Source organism: Hibiscus syriacus, unplaced genomic scaffold, assembly GCF_006381635.1.
Source record: "Hibiscus syriacus cultivar Baekdansim isolate YM2019G1 unplaced genomic scaffold, ASM638163v2 tig00116954_pilon, whole genome shotgun sequence".
Classification (NCBI taxonomy): domain Eukaryota; kingdom Viridiplantae; phylum Streptophyta; class Magnoliopsida; order Malvales; family Malvaceae; genus Hibiscus; species Hibiscus syriacus.
In genome coordinates, this window is record NW_024063483.1 from 1578813 (window position 1) to 1593108 (window position 14296).

The following is a 14296-nucleotide window of genomic DNA, read 5'->3' on the forward strand; positions in this document are numbered from 1 at the left end:
CGATCAGCTCGCCTAGGGTTTCAAGTAGTTATCGCCTGTGGTGCACAGAATGTTATTCAGCCCATGGTATATGATAACGACTAATTAAGCTACCAAGGTTCTACTCACGGGTCACCACTTTCTCTCTGAAAGATGGGGTAAATAAGATGAACCACCTGTGACTTCACACCCAACACCCCCCACAAAGGGTACGGTAATCAAAGCAGAGAAGCCCTATGCCATGTGATAGCGTAGGAGCCAAGTTCTCTAGAAAGAAAGAAAGAAAGAAGGGAACAGAAAATGGAAGGTTTATGGGTATATAAGCGGGTGGAATATACATTCTCACAAGTGTGTTTTGGAAAGAAAGTAATGACCACAAGCTCAACTTCAACATTTCCTACTTTTAGCTTACATGCGTTCCTTTCTAACAAAGCCACCAACGCTGATTCATGCACTCAATAAAAGCTTATAAAGCTAAAACCACAGCTGAGCCATAAAAAGTACGTCAGATTGACCCTCACTAACCGGTATGAAATATTCTCCGCTAAGAAAAACAATAACGATAAGGATTTTCATCCTAGCTATATTTCGAATATACACTATACACCACGCATGCCTAACATCCTAGAGGCCACATTCTGAAATTTTATTATAACAAAACAGTTTCCACACCAACAACAGATTAGGAATTCTAATAAATCAATACCTTCGGGAACTTGGATTTTAGAATATGGATTAGGATTTCAAAGATAGTGTAAATTGAGTAAAAAATACCTAGAAATGTAATATTGATGATTCTTTCTCAAAGCCTTGCTGATATAGTAATGATGTTGAAATTTCTAGTTCATAATTGGATTTGATAAATCCAAATTTCTATACTTTTCATCTATATATTGTATTGAATCCCAACTATTTCCCTCTAGTGTATACATTTCATTCTTATCATTTACATGATAAAAGAAGTCCAAACTCAAATTTTGAAATCCAAGTTCCCAAATGGAGCATTAAGATTTTAGAGAAATTCTCATGCAGAACTAATTTGAAGAACTAATTATTGCAAACGCATACATACCTTTTAGATTTAAGAAAAGGATTTCAAAGATAGTGTAAATTGAGTAAACAATACCTAAATGTAATATTAATGATTCTTTCTCAAAGCCTTGCTGATATAGTAATGATTTTGAAATTTTTAGTTTATATTTGGATTTGATAAATCCAAGTTTCTATACTTTTCATCTATATATTGTATTGAATCCTAACTATCTCTCTAGTGTATACATTTCATTCTTATCGTTTACATGATAAATGAAGTCCAAACTCAAATTTTGAAATCCAAGTTCCCGAACGGAGCATTAAGATTTTAGAGAAATTCTCATGCAGAACTAATCATTGCAAATGCATACATACCTTTTAGATTTAAGAAATATTCTCATGCAAAGTTAGTCATTGCAAACGATACATGTCAATGTCATCTGCAAAAACTTTAAAGCAAGTCATAACCATCTCAACACAAGTCTGAGAACCAAAAAAATTTAGAAAACAAAGTCCTAGGAACTATTATCAAGCTGAAAACCATAGAGGTTAAGTCAAACAAAAAAAGTAGCATGAACATACAAAGATGATTCATCTTCAGACTGATTTCTTCTCCTAAAGAGCTCATTAAAGAATAAAACTCCGCAACTGAATTGAAGCTCAAATCGAAGATCTGCACATGGCCTGCTCAACCAAGTCATCTAGTTGAAATAAAATTCATCTACCAATTGACCAGAAAGGTGATTTAGATATCTCATATTAGAACATCACTAATGACTACATAATTTTTATTCAAATAAACAAACTATTTGAGTCTAGGCATAAAATCAAATTCACATCCATTACATCAAATAAATCAACCGCAGAAAAATCAGTCAAGGCAGCAAAATGGCTTCTACTTGACTAAAATATGAGGAAAACAAATTCCCAATAGAGGGAAGGCAGCTATTACCGGAAATCTAGCAGCAAGGTCTGCAAAAAGTTGTACTCAAGAGAAAAGCTCAGTATATCCTCATTTATCCCTTTCAGCTGCCAGCAGTAAACACAAACTACATTAAGCAGTAACCAATATAAAGATACTCCAATTTGAAATTTAAAATATTTTATGAACTTCAAAAGTATATGCTCAACATAAAATAAAATAGAATATTAGCATTCAGGACACAAGATTCAGCCACTAATGCCCTTCTTTGCTTTGAGTGATTCAAGGGCCTTCTTCCTTAACTCCACTTCAAGCTGTTTATGTTCAGGAGATGCCTTGTCATCACTTGGATGAAAGTTCCTCTTTACTGCATCCTCACCATCCAAGTTAGAGTCATCATCTTGATCTTTCATTTTAAGCTTCTCAGCATGCCGTTCTTCTCTTCTGTGACGCCGCTCCTTGCGACGTCTACGCTTCTCCTTTCTTAATCTCTTTTCTTCCTTCCTTCTCCTCTTAGCCTCTCTCCTGTCCTCAGTTTGAGAATCATAGCTGGAATCATCATCTGAAGTAGTTTCATGCCTCTCGGACCTTTTATGCTTTCTCTTTTCCTTATGCTTAGTTCGCCGTTTATCACTTCCTTCAGAAGCTGGATCCAAACCATTCTTATTATGATCAACCCTTCCATGCAACATCGGTGAAGTTTCTGCTTTGTAGTGTTCATCACCATCTATGTTATTTCGACGGGAACGATTCTTATCGTCAGATATTTTTCCTTCTCTCAGGTGTGATGCACTTCGCTTCTTGTCTTCAAATGAATCCTCAGATAAAATTGGTGATCTTGATTGATCAGGAGTTCCCAACTGAACCCCTTTTCCAGAAGACCTCTCACTGTAAGGAATGAGCTATAACATTCAGACTCCTAATAATGGCAAACAAACAAGAAGAACGAAGTTATGGTTGCACTATCATAATACCTCTTCATTTCAAGGTCTTTCTTTCTTGATTCTCTATCATCAAGCCGACTCTGAGATTCTGTAGACCAACTGCCTGCCAATTGTTCAGAAGTGTGATCCTTCCAAGGAGAAACCCTCTCCTTATTAACCATTGGTGAATGCCTGCAGAAAAATTGTACCAAAATAAATTCAACATCTAACAACAGCAAACAAAAGTTATCAGATAACTGATTAATTATAAATCTAACCTGCTTCTGCTAGCTCCATTCTTCCTCCCAGTCTCTTGACTCTCCCGCTGGCCTCTCAATTCTTTCGGTTTTTGTTCAAGGCTCAAGCTATCATCATGTGCAATTAGCTCCCTCCTTTTCCTCGTAGGGCTCTCAAATGGACTTGACGACCTTCAAAATAAACAAAGTAAAAAATAAATAAGTTGCATAAGCACAGATAATAAAAAAGCAATGGATTCTGATACAAAGGAAGCATACACAAGCAAACTATAATAGTTTACCTCCTATCTTCACAGGCAGACCGATTCCTCACATGTAAAGGAGATTTGGAGACAGGAGACTTGTTTGGGGATAGTGAAATGGCAGGCACATTATCATCTGCATCCCTCTGATCCACAGGATCTCTTTGCAGATAAATCGCGTCAGAGGGCCTACGTCCCCCAGGAGACAACTTTCCACTCATTCTGCACGTAGAATTTTGCAATATACTTTAAGAAGTTTCATATGCACAGGAGAAATTAAATTCAATCTAAGTTTCATATAAAGATCATCCGAAGTAAAAGGATGTAAACATACTGCTGCCTTTCTCCAAGAGAAAGCAAAGGTGATCTTCTTTCCTCAGGCAACCTGCTAACCAGTGAAGATGATCGACGTACAGGAGACAGAGAACTTGGTTGATAAGATTCAGGAGATTTATCATGGGAAAGAGTTATCGACCTACGGCCAGAAGCAGCTGATTTATGTTGAACAGGAGGTGAGGACCTATGTTGTGGAGTTGAAGATCTGCGATACCGCTGTCGCACAGGAGAGGGTGATCTACGTCGCAAGTTTGGATATCTACGACGTACAGGCAGCAAGGATCTACGATGTATAGGAGAAGGAGATCTGTGAGAAACTGGCGAACGAGATCTACGATGTAAAGGTGATGGAGATCTATGACGTATAGGTGATGGAGATCTACGACGCATAGGTGAAGGAGATCTACGACGCATAGGTGATGGAGATCTACGATATCGAACAGGAGACCTTCTTCGTTGTCGAACCAATAAGGGTGATCTATGACGTCGAACAGGTGATGGTGATCTATGATGTCGAATGGGTGAGCGTAATTTACGGTGCACAGTAGTAGGAGACCTGCGCAAGTAAGGAGAACGAAATCTTCGTCTTACAGGAGATGGTGATCTACGAAGTGAACGAGATCGAGATATTCTCCGGTAATAAGATGGTCTTCGTCTTGTGGGAGAGCATGATGATCGAGGAGTTAAAGATCGTCTTCTCGGGGAACGGTACATCCTATCATTGGAAATGGAGCGCTGCCGAGGAGGAGGTGATCTAGATATATTCCTAGACTTCTGTTTGTCTCTGAAAGAAAACCAAGATCTTACAAGAATGGAACACATATAAAAAATCAGAAGCATATAGATCAAACATGTCATCACCCATTTCAAGCATACAAAGATTAACATACAAAGTTTCACCTCTAAATGCATTCACAATATTAGTTTTAGATTGAGAGAACATACTCAGAATTGCTTCTTGAATTAGAATATGATCTGCTAACTGATCGAGAAAGCAATCTTCTGCATATGAAACCCGATATATTTAAGAAACATTTTTTTTAATGCAATCCAAGCAATACAAGTAAAACATAGTAATAATTTAATTACCGAGGGTGTGGAGAACCATCAGTTGAACAAGGAGATTTAGAAATGCTGCATGAGACAAATACATAAGTGTCAAAAACTCCTTAATGAACTTTTTTTTTTTTTGATAGAAAGGCCCCATTAAAATCCTCCTTCAATCCCTCCATGTTATGAGAGTAACATGATGGAACAACGAAGGAGGAAAAGAGAGCCAAGAAAACTTTTATTCACAAGAACCAGATTACAAGCTTGAACAAACTCCTACACTTCCAACGGAAGAACATAAAACTTAACACAAACATCCAACAAAACAGGGAGGAACAATTCCTGTTAAACAACACAACTATAACCAAAATCACCCTATCCCATCTTTAGCAAGTTTATCAGCTTCCCAGTTTGCCGCCCTTGAAGTATGCCTAAAAATAATATCCTTTCCAATCAAAAGTGAAATTATCCTTCACCAAGGATAGATGCAAAGGAGGGTTAAACCCGGATTCTGAATCCACTTCAGAGCGTTAGAAGAGTCTGATTCCAAGATAACTCTTTGATTTGCGACAAAATCCAACTCCTCCATAAGACAAATCCCTCTTTTGATAGCCAACAGCTCAGCCAAAATAGGAGGACCACCCCCTACTGCTTCAAAAAACCACTGAAGCAATAGACCTCTGCTATCTCGAAACAGACCACCAATACCTCCTTTTTCCCAACCCGAACCATCGCTCCATCAACATTTAACTTTAGAAACCCCTCCGGGGAGGAACCCAGCAAGCAGGTTGAGAGCAAACCTTTCTTGATCTACCAATCGAGTCAGCAATTTTCAAATCACCTACTAGAGAATCTAGAGGAATACCCACATCCTTGAAATGAGCACTAAACCAGGAAGCCACTCTGAATCTAACAATGAAAAATAATCTGACCAAATCCAGCTTGCCTTTCTGAAAGATAATCTCATTTCTACATTTCCATACTGACCACATCACTACATCACTGCCCTAGGAATGAATCTCCAAATCAAAGAGTTAGTCATTAAATCATCCCACAAAATTAGAAATTCCATTGTACACTTTGGAGTCACCAATGACACATCCCACATTTTCAAGAAGGAGGACCACAGACCCCACACAACCCTACAATGCAGAAACAGATGAGAACTGATTCCACCTCCCTACCACACAGAACACAACGTTGGTCAACAATCTCTGCAACACCTCTCTTTGCTAACTCCTCTTTAACCGGTACTCTATGTTGTACTAGTTGCCAGACAAACAATTCCACCCTTGGAGGAGCTAAACCAGACCAAATAGTCTTATCCCAATTCACTTGATTTTGCTCAGAATCACGTTGTACATAAAAAGCTTTTATACAAGATTTAGCTGTAAAATTTCCTTCACCATTCCCTAACCAAATCCAACAATCATCTGCAGTGGGAAAAGGAGAGGTATTATTCAACATAGAAATCAATTGCATCCACTGTTCTACTTCCCAATCAGCCAAATTCCTTCTCATTTGGATGTCCCACACCCAACCCGAAGCATTATTTTCCCTAAACTCTTTCACTTTACCCGATTTATTAATTGAGAGAACATAAAGTCTAGGAAACAACGATTTCAGGGGAACATCACCCAACCATACATCATTCCAAACTGCACATCTTCCCCTTTCCCCGCCTTCAATCGCATATTCCTTTTAAGACATTCTCCAAATCATCACTATTGAAGAAGTTTTTCACGACACCTTTCCAAATCCACGATGCACGAGCTGGCACCGAATTCTCCAAAATAATAGATTTGGGATCCAAATTGTAGGCGGCACAAATCACTTTCTTCCACCAAGAATTCTTTTCAGAAGAAAACTTCCAAACCCATTTTCCTAATAAAGCTCGGTTCAAAAGTGCTAGATTAGGGACCCCTAGACCCCCCATATATCTTGGTTTAGAGACCGACTTCCAATTGACCCAATGGATTTTCTTCTTATCAATCGAATCCCCCCACAGAAATGAAGCCATGATAGAGTTAAGTTTGAGTATCACAGTAGCTGGGATTCTGAACATAGACATAAAATAGACCGGAAGAGAGCATAGCACCGATTTGACCAAAACCACTCTTCCCGCTACCGACAGAGAATTAGCTATCCAACCAGTCAATTTAGCATTAAATCTCGCCACTATCGGATCCCACATAGCAGCCGAATTCCTCTTGTACCCCAGAGGCAGACCTAAATATTCATATGGAAGATATCCAACCGAGCAGCCAATAACTTCAGCCCAATTAGTTAGCTCCCCTTCTTCAACATTGATTCCAAAAATCCTGCTTTTACCTAGATTTAACTTCAGCCCCACCAGTAGTTCATAAATCAGTAACACTCTTCTAATATTCCTCAACTTACGAATGGAACCTTTACTGAAAATTATAAGATCATCCGCAAATTGAAGGTGTGACAGCTTGAATGCTCGATCCTGCAGTCCTAACTCGAACCCCGAAATCAATCCCATATCTACTGCTTTAGTTAACAGTAAATGCAACAACTCCGTAGCCAAATTGAAAAGCATAGGTGAAAGTGAACAACCCTGTCTTAAACCTCTGGAAATATGAAATTTCTCCGTTGGAGATCCATTTAACAAGACCGAAATCTCAGCAGTTGACATGCACTGGAACATCCACGACCTCCACTTTTCACCAAACCCCATTTTGCTCATAATTTGAATCAAAATTTTCCAATCTACCGAATCATAAGCTCTCATAAAATCCACCTTGAAAACTACTCCCTTCAGCCCTCTCTTCCTCCAAAAATCAATACTCTCATTTGCAATGAAAGAGCAATCCAAGATATTCCTCCCCGGAATAAAGCAAATTGGGACTGACTTATAATATCATTGAGATACAAACTCAATCTTCTAGCTAAGACCTTAGAGATGACTTTATAAAGACCTCCCACTAGGCTAATTGGCCTAAACTCTTCCAACCCCTCCGGATTTGCCTTCTTTGGAATAAGAGAAATGAAGGAGAAGTTAACCTCCGGCTCCCAAACCTTTCCCACATAGAAATCCCTAAAAAACCTCATCATATCATCCTTCAAATTAGGCCAGAACTTCTTAAAAAACCCTAAGTTCAGACCATCCGGACCCGGAGCTTTGTTGATATCTGAATGAGCAATAGCTTCCCAAACTTCCTCTTCAGAAAAAGGCTTCTCCAAAGCTAAACACTGACCTTCGGACAACTTGAGAAAATCCAGATTTATTCCTCTGCCTCCAGGGTGTTTGTTTGATTATACAACCTCTTGAAAAACTCCACCACTGAAGCTTTTACTGACCTTGGGTCTTCAACAACTTCACCATCAACTTTGATAGCTTTTATGTAGTTTATCCTCCCTAATTGCTGCACTATGATGGAAAAACCTTGTGTTCTTATCCCCCTCCAATCTCCATTTCAATCTAGACTTTTGCATCCAAATTGATTCTTCCTTCTTTTGTAACTCCCATAATTCTCTCTTTGCTTCAACATAGAATTCATTGACACCAAAGAAGACCCTTGTTGCAATTTTATTTCCATATCCTGTATCTCAGTCTCCAAGGTTCTGATTCTGCTTGGTAATTGGAGAAAACCCTTACCAGCCCAATTTTTTGCGACATCCTTCACCCGGTTAAGAGTTTTGGAAATGGGTCTCGAGTTTTCCTGTGTACCCCGATTGAACAGTTCCTTTGTCAACAGTTCACTAAACCCTTCCTCCTCCAACATATAATTAAACAATCTAAACGGTTTTGGCCCCCAATTGCACTCCCTATTCTCCAGCAGAATAATATTGTGATCAGAAATGGACCTAGGCTGCAGATTTTGATTGATCATTGGGAATTGCGAGAAAAAACTATGATCAACTAAAAACCGATCCAATCTCTCAAAAGTGGGAACTTCCCTGTTATTACACCACGTGAACTGACCTCCCACTAAGGGTAAATCGATTAGATTTGCCTTAGAGACAAAATCTCGAAAAATATTCATCGACGTCAAATTCACATCACCACCCCTTTTCTCTTCCTTCGTCAAAAAGGCATTAAAATCCCCACCTAAACAAACTGGGCAGTCCACCTGTTCCAGAAAGGAAAGTAAATCCCTGAAAAATGGCTCTTTATCAGCCTCCACACTTGGACCATAAACATTTATGAAACAACAATGGTTTGTCATACCATCCAACCAACCCTTTAACGCCACAAATCTAGTTCGGATGACCTTTTCCTTCACCACAAATACCTTCTGATTCCACATTGTTATTAGACCACCAGCCGAACCTACAGCAGGCACAACTTCCCACCCATTAAGGATTTTACCTCCCATTTTCCTACCTAACATAGTGCTAACAATTTCCAATTTGGATTCTTGCAAAATAAGATAGTTGGTTTTTTCTCCTCTACAAATCTCCTAATGGCACGTGCTTTAACCTTCCTACCCAGACCCCTAACATTCCAACACATAATGGACCATTCTACCATCAAAAGCATTTTATGACCATACCCCCTAAACCAACTACCACCCCTCAATCATCTCTATCCTTCACCAAAGGAACAACTTTGGTCAGGAATTCCTTTTCTCCGCCTTTAAACTTTACCCCCAATAAATTGGATACTCTCCAACACTCCATTGCTTCTGTCCTCCTCTGATTCTTTTCTCCTGCTCCAATACCATCATCCATACCATCACAACTTTTGGCAGCCCTCCTCCTAGCATAAACTTTATTCTGATATCCTCTCTCGACATTATTACCCGATACACTCCCCCCAAAAGGTCTTCGCATTGATAGAGACACAGACCCATTCTGCATACCATATCCAACCTGTGTATCTGAAATTGAAGGCTCAGTCTTCTTTCCATTCTTCTTTGGTGATGGACTGAACTGCTCAGGCCCAAATACTTCCCTCCTTCCCATGTTGGAAATAAGCCCATCCTCTTGAACCACTTTATCTTTCCCCGAGGAGTCTCCTTGCAAGCTGACCACCTTTTTTCTCCCATCAGAAAAAGTCCCTGACACAGTCTGCTTGCTGCAACCTTCACCTAGTACTGTCCCCTCGATACAAAGGTCAACCTTTGAACTGTCCTCGGCTTCAGCGCTATTTTTCAAACTCCCCTCGTTCATTGGTCCACCTCCCTGTGAAGAACCTCGGACCCACTCTTCAACCCTGCTTCTAGAGTCTGACATCTGCTGAGAATTAACCTGCCCTTGCAGACCACCTTGATCCTCCCCTTTGCTCCCCTCTGACGAATCCCTCTCCCAAGGAACCACTGTTCCTCCTTGAGAACCATCTTCATCGACCCTTTCATCATCTTCCCCTTCCTCAAGCTCAGGGAAGAAATCATCACTGCTGTCTACCTTAATCTTGATAGTAAAGGACCTTCCAAGAGTATTAAAAATGACATATGGAGGGATGTCAAACGGACTTTCAACTCTTAATAACATTTGAGCCACCCTGCAGTCAACTCTTTGAGCTGTCTGTTCTTGAATCTTCACTAATTTGCCCCATCTCGATGCCAAACTCGTAAAAAAAGAAACTGACCAGCAGTTTAACGGAACGCCCATCATGGATACTGAGCAGTAAGGTAATGGAACACCCTTCTCTTCGATCACCGGCTCCAACCTTTCAAACCAAAAGGACAAAACTTCCCATTTATCTTCTACAGCTGCTTCCTTCTCCTCCACAGACCGGAAAACTACCAAACATGCATTTCTCGCATAACCCCATCTAACTACCTTAACATTGATTCCCTCTGTTCTCAATGCCCTTTGCACAAACTCAACCTCAAATATCCCTTTAACGATACCTGTTAATGAAGTCCTCAGCCATGCTCTTTCCTCCAAAGGAATGAAGAAATACATGTCGTTCTTCTCCTCTCTCCTGTCCCCAAGGTTTCTGGATTGCTGACCCTCATCTTTTTCACACCTACTACTGTATCCTTATATGTTCTGCCATCCTGGAACCTGTTCATCATCTCCTTCTTCCTAGCCTCAACCACTTGGCTAGATGCATTTTGCCTTTTCGTAACCTCGACACCTACAACTCCAGCCTCCACTACTCTATTGCGATTCAAGTTCCTCGGACCACTACTCCTCTGATATTTCGCAAAAGATACTAATATCCTCCTCCCATCAACAAGGACGTTGTTCATCTTCTCCTTCGCAGCAATCAAATCCTCCTTACTCGCAAAATGCACAAAAGCAAACGTCTTGTTCTTGTAGTTGGGTCTGCTATTAACAAACGAATAAAAACTTTAATCACCTTACCAAAACGGCTAAACCGATCCCACAATACCCTCCTATGCACTCTCCTACTAAGATTATCAACGAAAGCAACCCACGATCCTCCTACAGCACCTAACATTTTCCAACTCCTTCCTCCTTAATGAACTTCAACGAACATAAACTATTTAGAACCTAGGTTTCCGTTGGGAATGAGAGAACAGGCCTATAGAAGTAAAATAGCTACCCTATAATCACATGGTCCAACACTATTGTGCAGAAAAAGAATACAAATAAATACTTTTTTAGTTCCCCTGTGCCCCCCCAACAAACCAAAAATAATAATAATAATAATAATAAAACTAATTTCAGGTGATATTGAAACTATTTCATAAGTTAGCAAGCCAACTAAATTACGATAACCCATATACTGAGAAAAAAATGCACCAAAGCAAAGCTGACAGAAAAGAAGCTACATTCCTCACCTCTTCCTTCGGACACCATTCCTTAGGTCAGCACCCCTCTTATCCTCAGGATGTGGACTTGAACCCTTTGGTAGGTTATTCTTTGAGGACAGGTCCAAGTCTGCATCACCAGCCTTTCTTTCATCCCGTTCATCCTACAGTAGTTTGAGGTAAAGCACATGAGCCCAAATAATTGTAGAAGCCAGCTGAATGGCATAAAAACATAAACGGAAATTTAAAACCAAACAACCAACTATAAATATTGCAACCACAGCACGAAAATACTTAGTATTACCATCATCTTCCTCAATCTCTCTTGTTCACGTTCTCTACTTTCACCATCTTTCTTCTTCTGAATCTCATTTGCTATCCTATCCGACTCTGCCTGCAACCGTACATGACAACCACGTTATACACAAAACAAGATGAATACTACAAAATCAAGCCACACTCCTAAAACATTTAAACCTTTTTCTTCCTAGCTTCTTCTTCTTTCGCATCCAAGAACTGTTGAGGTACACCACTTGCATTTCTCTGTGCACTAAGCAGAAGAGTCCAAAGCTCCTTCATAAACTTGCCAGTATTCTTCTCCATGAATCCGGTGAGGGATATCTGAACTTGCTTGCCATTAACTTCCTGCACCGGAAGCAAGAACAAGGTGAATTATATTAGTAAACACTAAGCAGGAAGAGATGAGAATAAAGATACAGTCAACAGCTTAAAAAAGACTTATTGAGAGAATCTCTTTCCTTGTGCAATTATCCAGATAGCAAGAATTGTATCTTGAAATTCGACCAAAGAGCTAGCACTAGCAATATGACTTTCAAACCATAACAAAATATAAAAGTATACAGGCATTATCTTTTCTATATGCATATTTATATTACCTTCTCATCGAGAAGCCCATAGATAAAGTTAATAAGAACTTCATCTTCGAAACCAAGAAGCTCAGTCACCCGAGTAGCTATCCAAGGTCGAATAACATCCATCTTAACCTTGGTCATGTTAACCTACAAAGTAATAACAAATTCGCAAAACGCAATAAAATTAAGAAAAGAAAATTAACACCGCTAATTATATCGAAATCCTAATGGAATAAGAAAGCCAATAAAAAGTGCATTTAAAAGCGAACCAGATGCTCCAATTCGGGAGCAAATTTCTGCGATTTAAGTAGCCTCGCTTGCTTATTGGAGAACCGGGTATCCTGATCAGCCGAAGTACCCTATTCTTCAATAAGAAGGTTAATCAAAAACCGATGTAATTGCAGATCAGAATATTGCACACGAGAAAAAATAAAACAAAATAATTACCCGGAAAAATCCACCCGACATTTTTTAGGGTTTGGAGAGTGATTCTTTCGATGAGATGACTGTGATAGAAAACTTTTGTCGGAAGGAGCGAGAGATTTTTTCTCCAAGTTTACGCCATATGAGGTGCTTGGCTTTGGTGATTTAATCGAATCCAGCTAGAAGGTCGAACAAATATGTGTGAAGACGCGAGAGTGACAGACAACATCGCTTGATCTGGGATTCTAATAATGGGTTAACTTTGTAAAACGTCCTCAAACTATCATCTAAATTTTAAATAAATCCATTAATTTCAAAAAAAAAAATTAATTTTCAGAGTATCACATCTTTCCATCAAAATGTAAGATTGATCAAAGATTCTTCATGAAGTTCTATAACTCATTGCAAATGGATTGTATAATTTTGTTTATGCAAAAGATTTTGGTTGATTTATATATCTCATTGTTTTCCTCGTATATTTATACCTATTTAAACTTTCGTACCTAAATTATACCAATTTTATAAGTTTAGTACCTAAATTGTTTACAGTATTTTAATTTTTTTTAATAATACATAGCTTCTGATACTTAAGTCAGTAGTTTTATTCAAATATATCAAAAGAAAAAATATTAATAAGAATATGCAAACACCAGCTTTGTTTCAAAGAAGCTACAAATAAACACAAAAACAAAGAAGTTGTTTTCTTTTATTTTATTTTAATCTAATTAGTCGGCATCTCGAACCGACAAATAAGACAACGATGACTTTGTTTCAGCCATGTTTCGATGCAATCACCATGAAAGGTACGAGAACATGGCATTTGAGAAGCTTCATATCTAATTTGGAGTTTCTCCAAACATATAGTGTAGTTTTCTTCATCTCTATCTTCAACTTTAACCTTCTTTAGTATTTCTTCATCGACGACTCTTTACCTAGAATCATGTCATAATCAATACATTCAAACTCCAATATCAATTCTTCCAACATTAAATCTCCTCGTCTATCTATAATTCTATAGGTATTATTTGTATTTCATAACATAAATACAAGTCTACAATAATATTCCCTCTCATCTGTCTCTTTAACCATTAAGATAACTTGGTTTGTAATTATAAAATATATTATTGAAACTTTATATACGAAGATAACATTCAAAATTTAGAATTTAACCGAAAAATAAAAACATAAACAAATTTTAATCGATCATCTTGAAATAGTGTGAGAACCTCTCTTATAAACTTGTACAGGAATTATATAATTTAATGCAATTAACTAGTGAATAATAATGGGTCACTATGATTGATTATTTAACGAATAACAATATAGATGAATTATTACAATGAAGCTATTCCTTTAACTTGAGCTTGTAGGTCAATATGATGGGTAAGATGAACAGTTTACGTTTCCAACAACGTACTGATTTGAGATCCAATTTATATTATGAAATAAAACTCTTAAATCATACAACCGATATACTCACACACTAACATTTTAGTTTGAGAGCCAATTCAGGTTTCTGTTTGGTATTATGAGAGAATTGATATTGGGATTTAATCTAAAAAAAAAAC

The 14296-nt window shown here is 38.4% G+C and overlaps 1 protein-coding gene across 5 annotated transcripts; it reads right to left on the reverse strand.

Moving 5' to 3' along the window:
• Positions 1 to 1439: 1439 nt before the first annotated feature.
• Positions 1440 to 12890, reverse strand: LOC120189420 (serine/arginine repetitive matrix protein 1-like). Of its 5 annotated transcripts, none has more exons than XR_005522510.1 (14): positions 12753 to 12890; positions 12575 to 12664; positions 12330 to 12452; positions 11911 to 12078; positions 11738 to 11827; positions 11464 to 11597; positions 4781 to 4825; positions 4637 to 4693; positions 3690 to 4475; positions 3395 to 3577; positions 3135 to 3284; positions 2908 to 3048; positions 1964 to 2821; positions 1440 to 1695 (listed from the first exon to the last, which is right to left on the reverse strand). XR_005522510.1 is itself a non-coding variant. In XM_039192706.1 (13 exons), exons 1-13 carry the CDS (start codon positions 12771 to 12773, stop codon positions 2182 to 2184), a joined length of 2628 nt encoding a protein of 875 aa, XP_039048637.1. In that variant the 5' UTR covers positions 12774 to 12890; the 3' UTR covers positions 1440 to 2181. The 5 variants fall into 5 exon arrangements, 1 of the variants encoding a protein (XP_039048637.1); XR_005522509.1 differs by having other exon boundaries at positions 1440 to 1732; XR_005522511.1 differs by lacking the exon at positions 4637 to 4693 and having other exon boundaries at positions 1440 to 1732; positions 12753 to 12889.
• Positions 12891 to 14296: the final 1406 nt, after the last annotated feature.